At 39.3% G+C, this 18152-nt stretch overlaps 2 protein-coding genes across 3 annotated transcripts in view; one reads left to right on the top strand and one right to left on the bottom strand.

Annotated features, from left to right (window-relative positions):
• Nucleotides 1-544: 544 nt before the first annotated feature.
• LOC117473442 (clarin-3) lies at nucleotides 545-3444 on the bottom strand. Its single transcript, XM_034119023.1, has 3 exons — nucleotides 3099-3444; nucleotides 2352-2540; nucleotides 545-1726 (listed from the first exon to the last, which is right to left on the bottom strand). The coding sequence occupies exons 1-3, from the start codon at nucleotides 3328-3330 to the stop codon at nucleotides 1449-1451; spliced, it is 699 nt and encodes a 232-aa protein (XP_033974914.1). The 5' UTR covers nucleotides 3331-3444; the 3' UTR covers nucleotides 545-1448.
• Nucleotides 3445-4790: 1346 nt separating this feature from the next.
• Nucleotides 4791-18152, top strand: part of ptprea (protein tyrosine phosphatase receptor type Ea) — a 52850-nt gene continuing 39488 nt past the window's right edge. Inside the window, exon 1 of one of the 2 annotated variants that reach the window (XM_034119413.1) lies at nucleotides 4791-4875. The gene's annotated coding sequence lies outside the window, so the exon portion shown is untranslated. Of the gene's footprint in view, nucleotides 4876-4956; nucleotides 5039-18152 lie in introns of those variants that run through there. The other variant, XM_034119414.1, reaches the window with a different exon arrangement.

Genomic DNA, 18152 nt, shown 5'->3' on the forward strand with positions numbered 1-18152 from the left:
TTCTACACATTCAGCAAGCTTTGTTTTGATCAATATAGCCTACATGTCAGCAGTATTTGTGTTTCTTTTTAAAAAAAAAAACGTTTGAAATGAATTAAACAGATCTGTAATTTTGTTTATCTCTCTTCAAGGCTTTTGCAAGTAAATCCCACATGAAAGTGGATACAGTTAAGATGCAATGCATGACTTCAGTTTAAAGAGCTAAGCACTGCCGCTACCATGAGCCATGCATCGACAAAGGTAAGTAAAGTAATCCATGGGGAACCTCTGCAGTTGCTATGGGATACAGGAAAGAGTGCGATAAAGTGTGTAAAAAAACTAGTTAGCAGAGAGGTCCAAACTACAGAAGCCATGACTTGAAACTAAGAAGAAATACATATCTTTTCCCATTTTTTAACTACGGTAATTATAATTCTGTGTTTTGACTTAACCAATGAATAAATGGTTAATCTTTAAACAGTCAAACATAGTTAAAATAAATGAATAAACTTTGAATGAAATTTGTTGGATAAGGTAATGGATAACCAGTGGAGTGGTAATATTTGAATTGGAGGTAATTCAACCATTTATTACGATCAGCTTTATTGTTATGACCAGATTGCTCACTAGTTGAATAGTTAGATACAAGTATTAGATTAATAGTTGAAACATCCAGCTTCTGTCTTTCCAGATGGTGGAAATGGTAAATCTACAACACATCAAATTTCAAATAAACTTGAGACATTTGAAACAGGATAGCTAGTCTTTTGAAATATACTTACAGTAAGATACTGACTGGTTGGGTCACATCTGAAAAGATTTTTGGGAACAACTGGTCTCTCCCATGTCTGGATTTTTTCAGAATCAAAGTGTGAGTCTTGTCTCAGTGCTCTCAAGATTTTAAGATATAGGCCTGTGAAAACGATCTTTACATTTTTTCTTAAGTCAGACTATTTTACAAAATGTACCCATAGTTAAACAGGCAAATACAAGAAAATATGCAAACTGTTATTCTATAGCCCCCCTGTTTCATGGAAAGGTATTGTCTTAAAATTGTGGTACGAGATATATTTCTGCATTGACATCATCTCAGAGATAGAGGGCAGCAGAGATCAGTGAAGCCCATATGCCTATTTCCAATATTTCTCCTAAACCTCTCTCACCATTATTTAAATGTAACTTTTACATTGAACCCCCAAATATGATTTAATTCTAATCTCAATAGTTGTTGGGGTTTGTCCATTTTCCTTCAAATCTAAAACATTACATTTCAAACCACAGGTTACAAGTTGGATGTAATACTTTTCAAATACGTACTTTTAAATCATTGGTAGTAAGACTTAATCTCATTAGTTTTTTTACATAACACACAGAACATGTCATTGGGTATTGTAGATTTTCTGTTTTGCAGTGAGTTACTCCAGAAAGTCTTCATAAATGTCACTGAAATGTGTCTCCATGGCAGGCCACTAATACATCATGATCTCCTTGGGGGCGTCCTCTGTAGGCCTCTGCTGTTCTCTCCGGTGTGTGTAGGCTGCCTGGTCGTACATGTAGATCACAGCGATGGCTACCAGTGAGAGCACTGTGTAAGGGATGACCAGGTAGTATCCGAGCATCATCTCTGTCGACTCGTTCCTCAGGTCTGCTGGAGTATTTCCCGTTGAGATCTTTACCAACTTCTCTGCCATTCTGGTCACTGTCAGGTTCAACGCAAATAGGATGAGGACCAGTACAGACAAACATGCTGCAAGAGAAAGAGAGAAACATGATATACCTGATAGGAATTCCATAAAATTGAAATGTTTCTACACAAAAATGTTGGCTAAAATAAATGTACAATAACAAAATGCATAGAAAATCCGTATATTCTTGTAAGTGTATATATGGATTTGTATATTTTTGCATACTTGTGTATACTTGTGTAGAAAGGCCTATACATACACATGTTTTTATCTGGGTGTGTGTGTGTTTTATGAATGTTCCCTATCTCTAGTTACCTGCTTATTCTTATTCAATGTTTTGTTGGGCAAGTTTATTTTTTTACAGTAAAGAATGTGTAATAGCGGATTTGAGGAATTACATTTGTGGATATTTGATCTTTTGTTCTTTTTGTTTGTCTTTTCTTTCTTTCTTTCTACACTTGTTTGTGTATGAGGTGTTGGGAAAGTGAGAAATAAGTCAAATGCATATTATTGACAAGGCACTGGATTATTTTCATGATATTATCTGTGTATTATTAAAATGAAAACAACATTTTTAAATCTCACAGTAAGCATCATCACCACCAGTAAATCATGAATCACTTTCCCCAACTTTGCTCAGGGGCCTCAACTCCTTGATGCTTATTGCTCTGACTTTGTGTCACTTACCACTGAGCGAGCTGCAGACATATAAGCCAATCGGCCCCATGTAGGTCTCATATGGGTTGCTGACACTGTTGTACAGGGAGATAAGGATGCTGACGGTGGAACACAGCAGACACAGGGCCAACAGGCACAACACCAAAGCGTGAAGGACCACAGAGGGAACTTCTCCTGTTTCCACCAACTTAGGAATCACTAAAACACACAAAATCACAATGTACAAAGTCATGAATTTGGGCTAATGTAATTAAGTACACCTTGAATGCACTGCACTATATGACAAACTGGTAAATCTGACTAGCAGTAATGTTCAGTATTTCGAAACCCTATTACCTTGGTTGGTTATTGGCTAATGGTCACACAAGCCAAAATATCGTTATGACATCATAAAGTGGCCAAAATGTGATCAGCTCATTTTCAGACAGGTTTTTATATAAATGGATCAGGACAAAAAGAGAGCGAATCTTTTTTCCTGAAACTTTCAGAATCTCTTTACATAGAGGGGACACATGTTTATGTATAAAAGACATGAAAATGTGGACTTTGCATAATAGGTGACCTTTGAGAATACTTTCGACAGAAAAAAGTGGGGCACTGCTTCAAGAAAGACATGCTGCTGTGGAACTCTTTCGATGTATTGTTAGTGTTGTTATTGTAGGCAAACATCTCAGAGACAGTTAAAACAAAGGAAAATCAAATCAAAAGTATAGGAATGGCTTGATTCGAGAGATGTTTAAGGGATAGAATATATACCTTCAAATTGCTCTGTTTTTCCGAACGAGGGGCAAAATTCTCTGTTCAAATTCCCCACAAAAAGCTTCCAAGTGATCAGAGCACTCCCATTGGTGAAGCTTTCTCCACTTCTTGTGCACTCCATGGTGGTCTCAGCCCACTGTGTTGACATGCAGTACCCCAACACCCCAACAGAGATGGAGGTAGCCAGCGCACTGGACATGAAAAGCAGAGTCTTCGTACTGGAAGGCATTATCGCTGTATTCCAGTTGGACTAGTTCAATCTAAATCCCGGCGTCTCGTCTCTAAAACTCGGATGAAGCCTGAGAAGCAGATTAGGACCCTCTGATCCTCTAAAGACTCTGGGTATGAGCTACCTTCCTGGGTGGATTGGACTGCTGGTCATAAAATCTCTTGATTATGGCAGTGACCTTTGGTTAGCAAAGAAAACACAGAGCTGGTTGTCATGGAAGGGACAGCAGTTTCCTCCCTGCGTCATCTCTGGTCATATGTGTTATCTGAATGGTCTGCGATGATTGAGAAATATTTTCAAATTATTTTCTGAATTGTACTAACAGTTGATACAAAATAAAAATATACCAAAGCTGCTTCAGTTCTTGCCTGAAATACATTCAAGACATTTTCTTAAAGACACCCACACTTTGAGGGAACCAGGTTCACAATCTTGGGTTCAAAGTCCTTTTTTCAAATTATAGGGTCATAAAACATAATGCAGATTAATTATTTACCTGACTCCCTAAAAAGAGTTACTGGAAGTCGAATGGTCATATGATCTCATGTGAGTGATATAATGACGTAATAAAGCCATGATAAGGGGTTGTTATTATTTGATTATTTTCAACAATTTCCCAATTTGGGATCAATAAAGTACTATCTATCTATCTAGAAGGTTCACGATTAGAAATGTTAAAAGTGCAACATTGTTTATTATTATTTTCAGTTAAAATTGGCGACCTTGTTTGATTAATAAAGAGGAAAAACACAGAGAAAACTGACCTCTTGGTGTAAAATGACAGTGTTGGTGCCATTGACTTATGGCACAAAAATGAAGACAGGACAGGAAGAGTGCGCTCTTTTCCAGCAGGATTTCCACCACTTCCTGGTTCCTGTTAATGGTAGAAAATGTGTCTATGCTTTTATGAAATGTTTCTATAAATCCTCTTTCCTTAGATGTAACTACAATAAGAAAAGGTTCATAATTTCAGCAACATGTTTATAAAAATGTATTTCATACATGACTGTCATACATTACAAAATAACATTGAATGGACTATAATAATGTGTAACCATTTCATAATTTACAATTTTATTAAAGTCCTACAGATCACGTTTGATAAAGAATAATTGTAACTTTTTACATTTTTATTTAATAACTTACATTCTTTTTTCACAGTGTGGTACTTTTATTATGAAGAAGCAATGATACATTACATTACACACAAGAAACTCATTCAAATCATAGTTATCAGTGAGGTTGTTTTTGACAAATAACGTCCCGCATTGTATTCAAACAGGAATTAAATTAACAATTACAACAACTGTGGACAAACTGGACCACCGACAGTAAGGAAGCAGACATGTTGTAACACAGTGTGTGACCAGACGGTGGCTCCCTTTCCCTCTCCAGACCAGAGAGGACCGTGCTCGCTGACAGCCAGTTGTGTTTTGTAGGAGTAAACACAAACTCCTCCTTCCCGGTGACAGGCGGCAACACTGAAGCATCGCCTCGCCTTTTCCAGCCCGGTCTGCTCCGGGACTAACCGTCGGTGCCATCAAGGTGAGTGATCTCATTACTTCGTGTCATCGCTCTGTCTTTTGCATCTCATTTGTCGCGCAGAACACGTCAAATTCCAAGTCCTTTTTTTTTTCCAGTCACACAGAACGCCGTGTTACCTGTCCGTTACGCACAGCAGCGCGCGGCTGATTTTCACCCATTTCAGGTGCGTTTTTAGCTTTTACGTTGCCGTGTGAATACATTCCTCGTTAAACCGGCGATGTTTACCGTGTTTTTACATTCTGAGAGCTCTCTGTTTGACTACCTGCAGCAGCCACTTCAGTCAGTGTCAATGTGGGTAAATGGAGCAAGAGTTTGTGTCCTCCCCTCGTGTTTTTCCTCTCGTTTGTCTTTCATTACAATGAAGATTTTGAACGTTTGCTTCATATTTGGTGACTAGGTGCTTGTCTATGTGGGCTGCAGTTGAGCCGGTTTCAACATGTAGGGGAACATATTGGTACTTCAGATATGATGGATGGATCTGCTAAGACTTGTTACTGTAGGAGGTCTCCTCGAGGTGTTTGAGTTATGTGGTAAGATCACTACGATGTTGACTCTTGCTTTGGTTGCTTAATGTTGTGTTGGCTTCACAGGTTTTGATTAAGTCGTGGTTTGGACATGATATCCATCTCCAGAGGGAGGGCAGGTCTGTCCCCGGGGGGGGGTCAGAGGTCAGGGTCAGCAACACATCAGCATCCTTGGAGCAGATTGTCTCCAACAGGCAGGGAGCTGGGTAAAGGGAAGAGGAGGTGAACCATGTCAGACATTTGTCTAATCAGACCATGGAAATGAAAAGTTAAATGAACCCAGACATCATCAACATTGTGCTCCACTGACCAGCAACAAGAGAACTTAAGGACTCTGACAGCCTGTATTCCTGAAGAGGCTTTAATGTAGACATCATTATGAAACTGAAAACATCAGAGAGATACTGCTAGATTCTTCTTCTTCTGCTAGTAAATCTTTTTAGACCATCTGACAGGGACATGTGTTGCATGCTGAGCAAGGCTGCCTTCAGGATCAACAGAGGTGAAAACAGACACATTTTAACATAGAAAGTTGAACTACTGTCACAGCAATAAGAAATGACCCTTACTTATTTTGAATACACAATTCTAACAAGTCAAAAACAAGGGTTTCTTTATAAGGACCTTCACTGAAATGTGTAACAGGTTGCTGTCGCTTCTAGTTCTGCTCCCTTTCCACTAAAAAAGGCAGCATTTTCAAATAAGTTTCACTTTTCTTCATTCTAACTTAAATAATTAGAACTAGAGCTCCTAAGTTTGATCAAATATTTGTCAACTATTAACTCATTGTATGATCTAAATAAGTTTGAGTAATTCTTTAGGACCAGAAAGAATTGTCTGATTCAAGCATCTTAAATATGAATATGTTGTTGTTTCTTTACTTCTCCATTAAAGTCAATTAAATATCTCAAAATCGTGAAAAAACTGCATTTAGAATATGCCAAAAACACTTCCACACTCATTCTGACATTTTATAGAACACAATCAACAGATGAATCAACATTGAAAATAATATTCATTTGGAGCCATACAATCCACTTTTTATTACACTTTTGAATAACTAGTTAAAAAATTCCATATTTATTATAACACACCTGGCTGCATTACACTATTTAGTGTATGCAGAAGTATCCTCATTAATCTTGATTTAACTATGTTATCTCTTCTGTCCTACATATAACAGCGGTGATTTTTCAGTGTAAATTCCATATACACAGTACAGGTCGTTGGAAGAAGGACAATTACTCTGGCAGAAGCTAATAAGGATTCATTGAAATAAACAAATAGTAATCGCTCTTCGAGACAAATGAGACTGTGGTGGGACACAGGAAGAAATAACATTTAACTGCTGAGTGCTGTGTGCAGATTGATTCGGCTTCTATTTCGTTTCAATTTATATTTGCCTCCAGTTAAATGTCTTACTCTTGTCAGGCCTCTGGAGAAGAATATCAACTGTGCAGTATATCTTGCGCGATGATTTCACTGTGATAAAGAAGGTTGTTTTTACACATTCTACATCTCAAAATGGTGCAAAAACTCAACAGGTTTCTAATTGCAGTAGCTACTCCAACCTGCGTTTAATTGTTTTTTTATCACACTGCCAAGATGTTATTTTTTTTCGTTTTGTCTGCTATAGTTAGACCTGCAAAAAGGCATATTGGTATGCTTGTCAAGTGCCTGTTATTGGAGCGTGGGTGTGCCACTGTGTGAAACGAACAGATGTGGTGATTAATGAAATCCACAGCGAGGTGGAGAGTCATGAATTGTGCATACCTGGAGTTTAACAGCTTTCTGGGTATAAACTTTTAAATTGCCAGCCTGGAGTAAATCCCTGAAGCTCGCCCACCCTCTATCTCTGTATCTGCCACCTCTCTCTGAGTCTAGGAAACACTCAGAGCCTGACTTTTTAAACTGTGAGACGACACGCTGTGCTGCGCGCTCTCTGAGGCTGCAACCACATCAACTACACTCTGCTTGGAGGTACACTTTTTTCTCAAATAGGCGGAGAAGGAACTAATTGGTATAAAGTCCCGACAATTAGTGATGTGCCTGGTTTGACCCAGAACATGTCAGATCCTTGCTGGCAGAAATAGTTTTAGCCAGCCTTGGAGAGGGGCTCATGAATAAAACATTAGGACTTTCATAGTGATCTTACTTATACAAACAGCATCCGACCTGTTCTTTTTCCTTAGTGGGAGCTTGTTTAAAACAAATTACGCTGCAGTGTTGCAACCGTATGCTTGTTTGTGCTTGCGGCTAGTGCTACAGAATGCAAACCCTGCAGTCATCCTTTGGATTTTGGCATCACGCTTAAATGATTAATTAACGATAACACCTATTACTGTTCAAGCAGAGTGAAGACATGTTAACCCCTCATCTAACCAGTCAAATGGATTTAAAAGAAAGCAATGAGTAATAGGAGGGGTTGTGTTCAGCCAGTAATTGATGTGACATTGTAGTCAAACAGAAACTGAACGAAGACTGGAAACTTTGCCAGAATAGCAGCAGTGAGCAGGGAAAGCAGAAACGGAGCCTGTGAGCGGTGTATTGCTTCCTGTTTGGGAGAAAGGATCCGGAAACCCCCGCAGCCTCAGAGAGAGGTGGGACCTCAGTGACACTGAGAAGGTGTGTCTCTGTCAGACCTATCCAGCACATGGCTGTCGCAAGGACAGTCTATCTGCAGCCCACACACACACCCCCTCACCATCTGATCTGTGTTGCTCCAAGGGCCACGACTGCTGTGGCTGCTGCTGGGGAACTGAGATACTGCCATGATGGTGGCTCCTGATTTGATATTTGTGCAAACTCAAGCTGTGCAGATTTGTATTTGTTGACTATATCTGTGTTTAAAGCTTAGCTCGGCCAGCTCTGAAACAGCTGGACAGAGATCAAGGTTTCCCCCTTTAAAGATACGTCAGAACTCACCCACCTTCTGCTCAAAGGAGCCATTGTAAGTTGCTGCTCAGAGATATTGAGGCTGAACACATGAGGCACAACAGAAAGACGGTCCTTAAGGGAAAAGTGAACACTAAATGAATCTGTCATTCCAAAACAGTGCTACAAAAACCACTCTGTGTTGAACCTCTCTTTCGACGGAGAGATTACACTTTTTTGATGATGGATTTAGTCACTTATCATCAAGCTGAAATTCAAAACATTTGATGACTAAGTCAAATGCGGTAATTTGCTATTAGGGATTTGGACTATCATTTGAACATTGGAGTTGAAAGCAAAAGCAGACCTGTAGAGATTAAATTGTCTAATATTTTGAGAAAAGTCAGGACAATTAATCATGATTTTTGCGCAACAGAAATACATCTTTGTCAATCGTCTTGTGACCCCTCAGTTGTATCCTAGGACCCTTCAGGCTTGGGAACCACGAGGTTAAACCTCCGTCTGGTTTGAATAAGAGAATAAGTCCCAGGGAAGTACTGCATGATGTCACTTGTCAACATCTGCCTATAATAGTAATATGGGTGTATTCCTCCCTCCAGGCAACACATAGTTTCTCTATTGTATTTCTGTCAGTTGCTACATGAGTGCATTACAAAGTACACCACAAAGCTCTAAAAACACTCATTTTGGGAGATTGAGCTGGTGACCTTGCAGTTGTTTTATGAGTCTCGAAAGGGGGAGAAACCCATTGTTGATAAAAACCTTTTAAGACCTGTATGTTTTGTCTGCTTTTTTTAGCCTTTAGAAAAAGCCATAAAGGAAGCCAAAAGTTCTAATCCCACAGTCCCATACTTACCATCAGCTGCTGGTAGAGGCAGCATGCTGACAGATGTCAGTTGATAACTCGTATTCTATTGAGCGCTGCCTTTTTTTGTCCGAAATATGGCAACCTAATTTCGTTGATCGCTCAGGGAAAGCAGGGTGGAGCCCAAAAGAGATGAACTCCCTGTGCTATATGGCCTGGTTTTAACTGAAGTGAAAGCAAACATTTCCTGCTCTGTCTTAAAAACCTTTCAGTGTACTTTATTTTATCTGAATGAAAGACCAGGGAAAAACAAATATTAGGTTTTCTCCTCAAGACAAAGGGCGACCCACACGCTGAGAACATGCTTAATATTGCTTTGACATCCAGGAAGAATAATACTCAGCTATTGTGGATTTCCCTTGAAGGCTGTTTGTTTGGTCTTCACTCTGAGATGCAGTCATCTTATATGAACGCAAGAATATAACACCCACACATTCAGAGATAGCTTGATGTTTAGGATCATGTCTTCGGGGTTAAAAGACGATGCAAAAAAGGTGAAACTGAGGCTAAGTATTGTACATGTGTACATGCATGGAAACATGGAAGTTTCTTATTAGTACTTCTGTTCATTTAGTTGTTTAATTCCCTCAAATCAACAGTATTGATCTTTAATATTCTTAAATGTTCTTGATCTGATGCAGACATCTTGTAAATGGTTCAAAGAGCAGCAGGCGAGTGGCTGTGTCTCACAAAGAATATTAAATTACATATAGAAAGAGTGATTATCCCCTCTCATTTCTGCTGCAACACATGGGAGAGTGAGAATAAGAGTGAGGGAAAGAGGAAATAATGGTTTGGCTGTGTCACTACAGCTGGTTGTTGACATGGAGGAGTACAGTGCTAATGAATAATGGATGCTTACTAAAGCAGCCCATTTCCTATTCATTCTTTCGAGGCTGCTACACACAGGGAGTTGTGTGTGATCATCATGTCAGCCCTTCAATATATTTTCATTGTGCTTTTAACATGAGTAGTAACATGATGCGGCTTGAAGGCACCGGAGTAACTCCTATAAAGTACAACAGGCTTATTCAAAATAAGGGCTCATTTTTGTTTGATCAAATGCAGTCAAATGCAGAGCAACAATTTTAACCCACCCAACAGTCAGTACTCTTTTCTCATTCATCTATCTGATTCCTTTTAACATCAGTATTCCTGAAGCTTGTAGTAATTAAAAGTGAGCTGATCACATCACAAATTCCTGCAGTGACGGCAACAGGCATTAATTCAATGTTTGCGTTGTCACTTTTTGTGTTAAGCTGATAAGATCTCTTTAATTCAAAGCACCTTTTAACTTCTGACTCACCAGGAAGCTTTATAGTGTTGAGGTCTGTTTTGACTGTGATGGATGAGTCTAAATGAACGCCGTTAGATGCGGCAGAGAGCCCGCAGTAGTCAGGGGTTAGCTGACATGTCCTGCATGCTGATCGGGGTGTGAGGCTCAGGCGAGCAGCAGAAAGCGTTAATGTATGGTAGGATAATCACAGCTGTCCTGGCTGATATATATGACCAAGGTTAAGGGCAGCCTGGATCATACAGTGTGTCGAAAATTAAACGAGGGGATGGACCTTGGACATGCTTCAGCTTATTGAATTCCTGTCAGTTTTTAAAGATTTAATTTCAGCTGCTTTTATGAGATGGTGTCCATCTTTGTGTGGAAAGAAGAGAGGATATGTTTTAGATAACATAAAAAGCAAACACCTATAGATAGAAGGAACATCACATGTTTATCACTGATGATAGCCTAAAGGGATGAAGGCCTTGTCAACTTAAACTCCAGTATTTCTCTCTCTTATGTCTGACAACTTGCTGATTGGAATGAACCAATATTGATGAAGCCCCATAGAAATACATATAGGATTAAGTACAACACAGCAACTCTGTAGATGGGTTTTCAGGCCAAAACTGGTATTGATATTTGAGAGAAACATCTAAAAACAATAATAGCACCATTATTTTATTAGACATGCTAGCTCTAGGGATGTTGGCCTGATCCAGGACTTTCCTCCAGAATGAAATATCTTCAGATTCTTTTCAACAGCTTGCTTTGTGCTACCTTATTTGGTTACCCTTAGTTTTGCTGTTCTAGGCAAATGTCATTCATAAGTATACATAACAATGAACATAACCAAAGGTAACGTAAACCATCTCAACTCAAATCTAAACTATAATTAAAGAATTCATCCAAAAAGGCTGCAAAACATTGATATACTGCACTTTACTCTTAAATGCCTATCAATGTCACTATATCAATGGTAAGCTAATATCAGCTGATTTTGTCTAGTCACAAAACATTTCTTCCATTGTCTAACTTTGATGTGTACCCACATGTCACATCTTTACTGATGAAGACTTGAAGTCTGTCATTGGCTGCCATTGCTGCTATGTATCCATTTATTTTGTACAGGACAGATATTTACGCCTGTTGAAATGACACTGTTTGATTTATAGAGCGTTTCATTTTCATAATACTGATCAAAGACGTTGTTCCAGATGCCACCTCTCCAATAAAACCCTCATATCACATTACTCAAAAGTGTTTGGAATTTGATTAACGTAATTGTTTGCTTCAAGCAAGTTAGATGGGCGCTTCTGGTCTCTTTATAGTGTCATCACGCCAGGTATTATCCATCAGAAAAGACATCATAGTCATCAATAATAATTTTGAATATATAATACAATTTCACAAGTCCTCTTGGGAAGATTGGATTGATTTATCCACGTAAACACATGCCACACCACGACTTTGTCAAACTGACCTTCAGATCTGGAGATTGAATCTATAAGTGCAGCAGGGTTACGAATGAACAAAACAAGTCATAACTCCACATACATGCTTCCTTTCTTTGTTTATGTTTGTTTGTTTAGGTTTCCATGCTTATATACAAAACTAAATAATGCTGTTCCTATAAATTGCAGCGTTTTGTCACACTGTTGACAATCACACACTGCCAACGCCTTTTTTATGCTCAGCCAGAAACAATGCCAGATCCACACCAAACACTTCCAGTGATGGGATATTTGTTTATCATAATTACAGTCAGCTTTGATGCCAGCAGAGATTCAACCATCAGGACAAATGTGATGTTTTTACAGAAGTGAGAACCAGTAATTGGATGGCAATGCCATATAGATATAGGGCTAATTGTCAGCTTTTCAATTAAGCTTCAAATAGTGTTAATTAAGTGTTGGCATAAATCTGCAAAAAATGTGAAATATCTGGGCATTCATGTGCTTATCAGAAGCTTGGAAGTTAATTGTGTTTTTCTTTCATTTTTGTCTTTATTTATTTTTGTAATGCTTTTTGTGTGTTAAGGGGACATTGTTTACTGTGAAACATGGTGGTCAAAATTGTTGGGCTGCAGAAATCAACACATTTGGACTTTTGATGGCATGTGAAGTTTGTGGGAAATGGGTTTAAACTAGGTCTGCAACTCAATATTCTTGGTAAATAGTTATGTTTCCTCAATAAATGGACTAGTTGCAACTTGCTTTGTCTATAACAAACCAGAAATAAACCAACAAATCCTCGTTCACTAGAGTGTAAGGACACATATTTGTTGTGGTGTTATATGACCTGCTGATGAATTTAGGTTATAGTGTAACACACTAAAGCCTGTATAGACCGAATCATATATAAATAACATCACTCAAATCCACAAACCTGGATGTAAAAGACGTGGTTGTTGTTTCTCCCTAGAGCTGTTGATAAGCTCTTGAAGATTGTGTGCTAGCTATAGGGTTGATATTTGAGCAACAAATGCTTAAAACCTATGTCCTCTTATATCTGCCCATCCTCCCTGTTTCAAAGCACCTTGTAGAGTGAGACAGTTGTGATATGGATGAGAAGTGTTTTCTCTTCTGCTCCTAGCGCTCTAAGAAATGCAGGCAAGGTTAGAGGTCACAGTAATCATAATGCTGATGTGTCCCAGAGCTGGATATCACACAGTGTTTCTCTCTGTAGGCCCACGCTGTCTGTGGGTGGCTCTTCAGAAAGACGTCTATTTTACTGCTGGTGAATTATGAATAGTTGGAACACTCCCCCTCCCCGCACTCACTCTCTGCATCTGGAGCTTTAAACAGAAGACAAACATACATTATGGGACTTTGTGTTTTTAAAAACGAGGAGAGTCTGCTTCCCCTGGGGGCTTCCTCCATGTGCTGTGTGTTTCCACAATGAATACTTTGTTATCCTGCTAGAAATTACACGGCCGCTTTTCAAAACAACCACAGGGGATGGCTTCATTTGTGTTGTTTTTCTTTATAAATAAATCTAACCATTTCCTCCTTTGCTGTCTTTTGTTTACATGTATTTACCAGTACCTGCTCATGGTATCACTGCCAGTTGATTTCTGCACAAAATGAGGTTTCTATGAATGGATGTTGGGGATTGTACATTTTTCTGTAATTAGATCCGGATTTTCTTGTTTATATTTTGCAAGTGCAATCTTTCTGGGCTGTACATATTTGAGCCTTTCATCCAAACTGGTGGGCAGCAGACCGTGACACATGAGAGACCCTCTGTTTTTCTGCGGAGAGGGGCTCAACCAGGAAAGGGTTTGATCATCAGATCGGTCTTCCCTGGAGAGGGAAAACGCCTTGCTCTCTCTCTCTGAAGACACTCCCTCATTTGCAGTGTTTTATGACTGTCTGGGATGAGCTAGTGTAAGATGTGGAAGCAGACAGTGGATGCTAGGTCTGCTGGCTTTGTTAGAAGCACTGCATGCTGGGATTTGGGACTTGTTTTGTTTTGCAGTGTTTATTTGTTGTGTTGTATTTGATTTGGAACAGTTGTTGAGTTTCTTTTGTACTAGGCAGCATTTTAAGCCAAATCCCACTCATGGACGAAGCTCTAAAGTGTTAGCAATGTATGCAGAACTTCAACAGGAAATAAGTAAAAGGCTCTCAGTTCATTGCTGAACTCTCACACCCAGCAGCTGGGCCCCAGCAGGGGTCTAGTTAGCTGCTTAGTTAGCGAGAGAGAGATGCCTTCAGTCTCATGGTAGAACTCATTAGTGCAGACTGGTTTGAGTCCATTTTCATTATGCTCAGCTGGAGCTACACGCTGCTTCTCCTGTGGCTGCTCCGGTAAGCAGTTGGTCCTTCAGCGCTCTGCACTCATGTCCTGAAACAGCCAGAACTCCTGTGGCTCTGCGTGATTGTTTTTATTAGTCTGCCTGCGGTAGCTTGACACCACCAGCCACCGCTATGGCTTTAATTTTCCAAAAGCTCCAAAAATATTGAAAGGTGAAGCAGAGGGTTGTTTTTATAGCTTCCCCACCCATGTTGTTACTATCATATCAGTGTGGAGTATGATATAAAACCTACACGCTCCAGGCCACACATTTCCCCCTGCATTCCTATGCCTGAAATTGTTTATTGTCAAAATGTAAGGGGGGGGGGGGGGGTTGGGTGTGAGCTGTGAAGGGGAAATGAAGAGAAAGAGAGAGAGAAAATAGGGGGTGGGTGTATATATATCACTTCAAAATACAACCACCAGCACAACTGGGTAAGATGAAAAACAGGGAGCTGTGGTGGCTGGTGCCAAAACACCTCCCCCATGAGGAAGAGGAATTTTCAACACATCTTTCATTTGCATGTGTTCCATTAGGATTCCTTCAGATCCTGATGGGGTGATGGTGGCACGGCTGCTTCTGGGATCTCCTCTCTTGTGGCATGCCAGACATGACATGGCCGTGCCAATATTTGGTTCCTGAGCCTGTTTTATTGGCTTTATTTATTTTTTGGGGAGTAAATTATGCAGTTTTATAAGGGATCTTTTTATGTGTTTACACTTACCCATGAGCTAATGTATAAAAGCACAAATTAAAGTATTGTTTGAAATATGTCATTTATCATGCAAAAATGCAAAACATTTGATGCTTTAAAGGGGACCTATCATGCAAAATGCACTTTTGTACGTCTTTTATACATGAAAATGTGTCCCCGGTGTTCCAGGGAACTCACCAAGTGTCAGAAAACACAACCCTCTCTATTTTCCTCCAAATCTCTAAAAAAGGGGCTGCAACGGATCTGATAAAAACTGATCCAGATTTGAACACTGTCCTGACGTCAGGACAGTGGCGCTACGGCTATTGGGCCAACTCCACCAATCAGGAGGAGACAGCCACGGCCATTGCCGTTCGAAAGCGCTGGAGACGCTGTAGTACATATGCCAGGCCAGTAGATGGTGCTGTTCTCACAGAATCTGCCCTTACACAAACAGAGCTAAAAAATGTCAAATTGAGCAAAATGAGGCATGGCTAAAATGCATGATCTGTTTGGTATTTTGAAAATAAAAAAGTATAAATATGCCTTATATAGGTATGGTCCTACACTATATTATTCAAATATAGCATGATAGGTCCACTTTAAGCTTCCTACAATGCGAGTTATTCCTGTTGTTCTCTATTTAATGTAAATTCAATATTTTCAAGTTTCGACTGTTGGTCAGACAATTTTTCATTTAATCGTTTATTTGAAGAGGGACAGTGCACATTGATGAACATTTAAAACAAATAATGCTTTAAAAACGTAAACATGCCGGATTTTAGCTTTGAGCTAGTTTCCATCCGTAGTCCCTCGCATACAACATTTAAGAACATGACATTTGACAAAACAACCTAATTAAACACATGTCCTCAGGATCTTATTTTATAGACTTAACACTTACTTTGATGTGACTTCAATAGGATTAATGCTGTGTTAATAAGATTGTCACCCTTCACTTAATTTGTCGTTATGATGCAACATCGATAATGAATTCAGTTCCGTCATTGCATCATATGAGAACACTCTCCCTTAGAGTTATCACCTTATCTTGACCAAACATGTTTTGCTATTTACATTCTTCCTGCACAGATCATAGTTATCATCTGATAGCACATTTGCTCTCCGTTTACCTTGCTTTCTTGCATACAGACCTGAAATTCTCTAAGTTATTATAATGTTGCACATTTGTGTTGGAGTTCCTTGTTAAAATGTAGCTCACTGTGTGGGGGCCGTCCTTTTTCTGTCGTAAATCAGTTAAATGAGCTTAATCTGCTTAAAACAGCTGGCGACCACTGCGTTCAGGCTGAATTCAGGTTCAATAAACCAGCAATTATTATTTTATATTTACATTTCTATGATGAATCTGAGCAAGGCACTTTTAACAGCCTATTTCATTGCTGTATGATTGGCACAGTAACTCTGAAGGTCCTTGTCAATATATTCAGCCATTAAAATCAATATTTGTCTAGTTTTTTTCCATAAATAGAGATCATTAAATAAGGCGTTCAAATCCATGTTCTGGAACAGTAGGTGGGTTGATTAGCAGGAGCATGCTTTTGACCTTTGGATTCTCACCAGATTTGAAACGATTTTCTGTCATCAGTGTTTGATTCCATAAGGAGTGCCTCTCCAGTTTTAAAAACAATACAATACTCTCATGTACAGCCTGTGATCACAGACTAAGTCATTTGGTTATAGGTGATGAGTATTTCATATGAAGTTTAAAGACTAAGGCTGAAGCTACTTGTTCCAAGCAAATACGTGTCAAATCATAATTGTTTTGGGCGCCAAATAGCTCTCGAAAAGCTTGGAAAAGACAAAGGTGAGATTTAAGCATTGTCCTTTTTTGGACAGTTTGACAGTGATAGGATAGGCATGGAGAGGAGGGTAACATGCAACAAAGGTCAAACGGTGATGTTATGTTGCACGTGCTGTAGACAACTGGTTATTATTGAACAATGGGAAAGGGGTTTAGAAATGAGTAAATGTAAATCTTGTTTGATTTCTCATATTTAATTTGGAAGTGCAGTCCATAGATTTAGTTTGCTCTAATGATGAAGCAGTGTTTCCACTCAGTAAGTGTGTGATGAGAATGCTGGCTTTGAAACGGCAGTCAGTGAGCCTGAGGCACTTCCTTTTGAAATGGTTTATGCCTCGTCACCAAAGATGAGTCTAATTAAATTAATTAAAGCCAGTAGCTGCTCATAAAATGTCCCTCTAAATTGATGAGTTAATTGATGAGTTAGACTTTGGTGTCTTAGAATCCCTTAACTGAAAGAAGATTTATTCAAGAAAAATAACAGGCCAAGCTTGTTTAACCATCAATCACTACTGTAGGTTCCTATGAACAAATGATGTTGTGTGTTAAAACATTGTGTGACTTCACTAATCCACGGTGCCATTTCAGTGAGCATTTCTTCTCGTTGTTGATAAGGTTATGGCATAGTGTGAGAAAAAAGCTGGAGTGATTTCTAACAGCCTTCCTCTGAGCCACGTCAGCTGATTGGCAGCTACTCTGATGTCATTTGTTTTTGTGTGGCAAGGACATGTCACGCTGGCTGATCTGTATTCCCTCTCTCTCTCTCTCTCTCTCTTTCTTTCTTCTCTCTCCTCTCTCTCTCTCTCTCTCTCGCTCTCTCTCTCTCTCTCTCTCTCTCTCTCTCTCTCTCTCTCTCTCTCTCTCTCTCTCTCTCTCTCTCTTTCTTTCTTTTTCTCCCACTCAGTCTCTCTCCCCGCCCTACGCCCCCTCGCTCTTCAGATTTCCCTGTCTTCAGTTCTTGTTTACTGTAACTCCCACTGATCCTCTCTTTTGTGTCTTTATTTGGAGTTTCTCCCTTTGAAATACCATTAAACATTATAAGTGTGAACAAATGAATGCTAAGGAAACCCAAGGTAGAATATCTGTTTCTTTCATCTCCTAAAATGACTGTTAATGCATGAAAAAACCCTATTCCCCACTGCCCTGATTTATGTTTGGTGCCATGAGAAAGAAACATTGGCACTGGTCTGAATATCATTATAGTGCAGATTTGTATACATCACTGTAGAAAATGACCTAAAATAGCTGAGATAGCAGAAGACAAACAAGCTATTTAGTATATTTCTGAGCTTTTGCTTGAGATTGTATAGCGAAGAAAAGTGTGAAAAATAATTCCACTTGTATTATTATTAACACTCATAGCACTACACAACTAGTCTGCTTTATAGGGGAAGATCTTTAG

This window comes from Trematomus bernacchii, unplaced genomic scaffold, assembly GCF_902827165.1.
Source record: "Trematomus bernacchii unplaced genomic scaffold, fTreBer1.1, whole genome shotgun sequence".
NCBI lineage: Eukaryota > Metazoa > Chordata > Actinopteri > Perciformes > Nototheniidae > Trematomus > Trematomus bernacchii.

What these genes read in the sequence shown, in the direction of transcription:
- LOC117473442 (XM_034119023.1), bottom strand. Translation starts at nt 3,330, where the DNA reads ATGCCTTCCAGTACGAAGACTCTGCTTTTCATGTCCAGTGCGCTGGCT. An exon ending in AAAAACAGAGCAATTTGAAG is followed by an intron (nt 2,541 to 3,098) that starts GTATATATTCTA and finishes TGTGTGTTTTAG; the next exon opens with TGATTCCTAAGTTGGTGGAA. An exon ending in TGTCTGCAGCTCGCTCAGTG is followed by an intron (nt 1,727 to 2,351) that starts GTAAGTGACACA and finishes TTTCTCTTGCAG; the next exon opens with CATGTTTGTCTGTACTGGTC.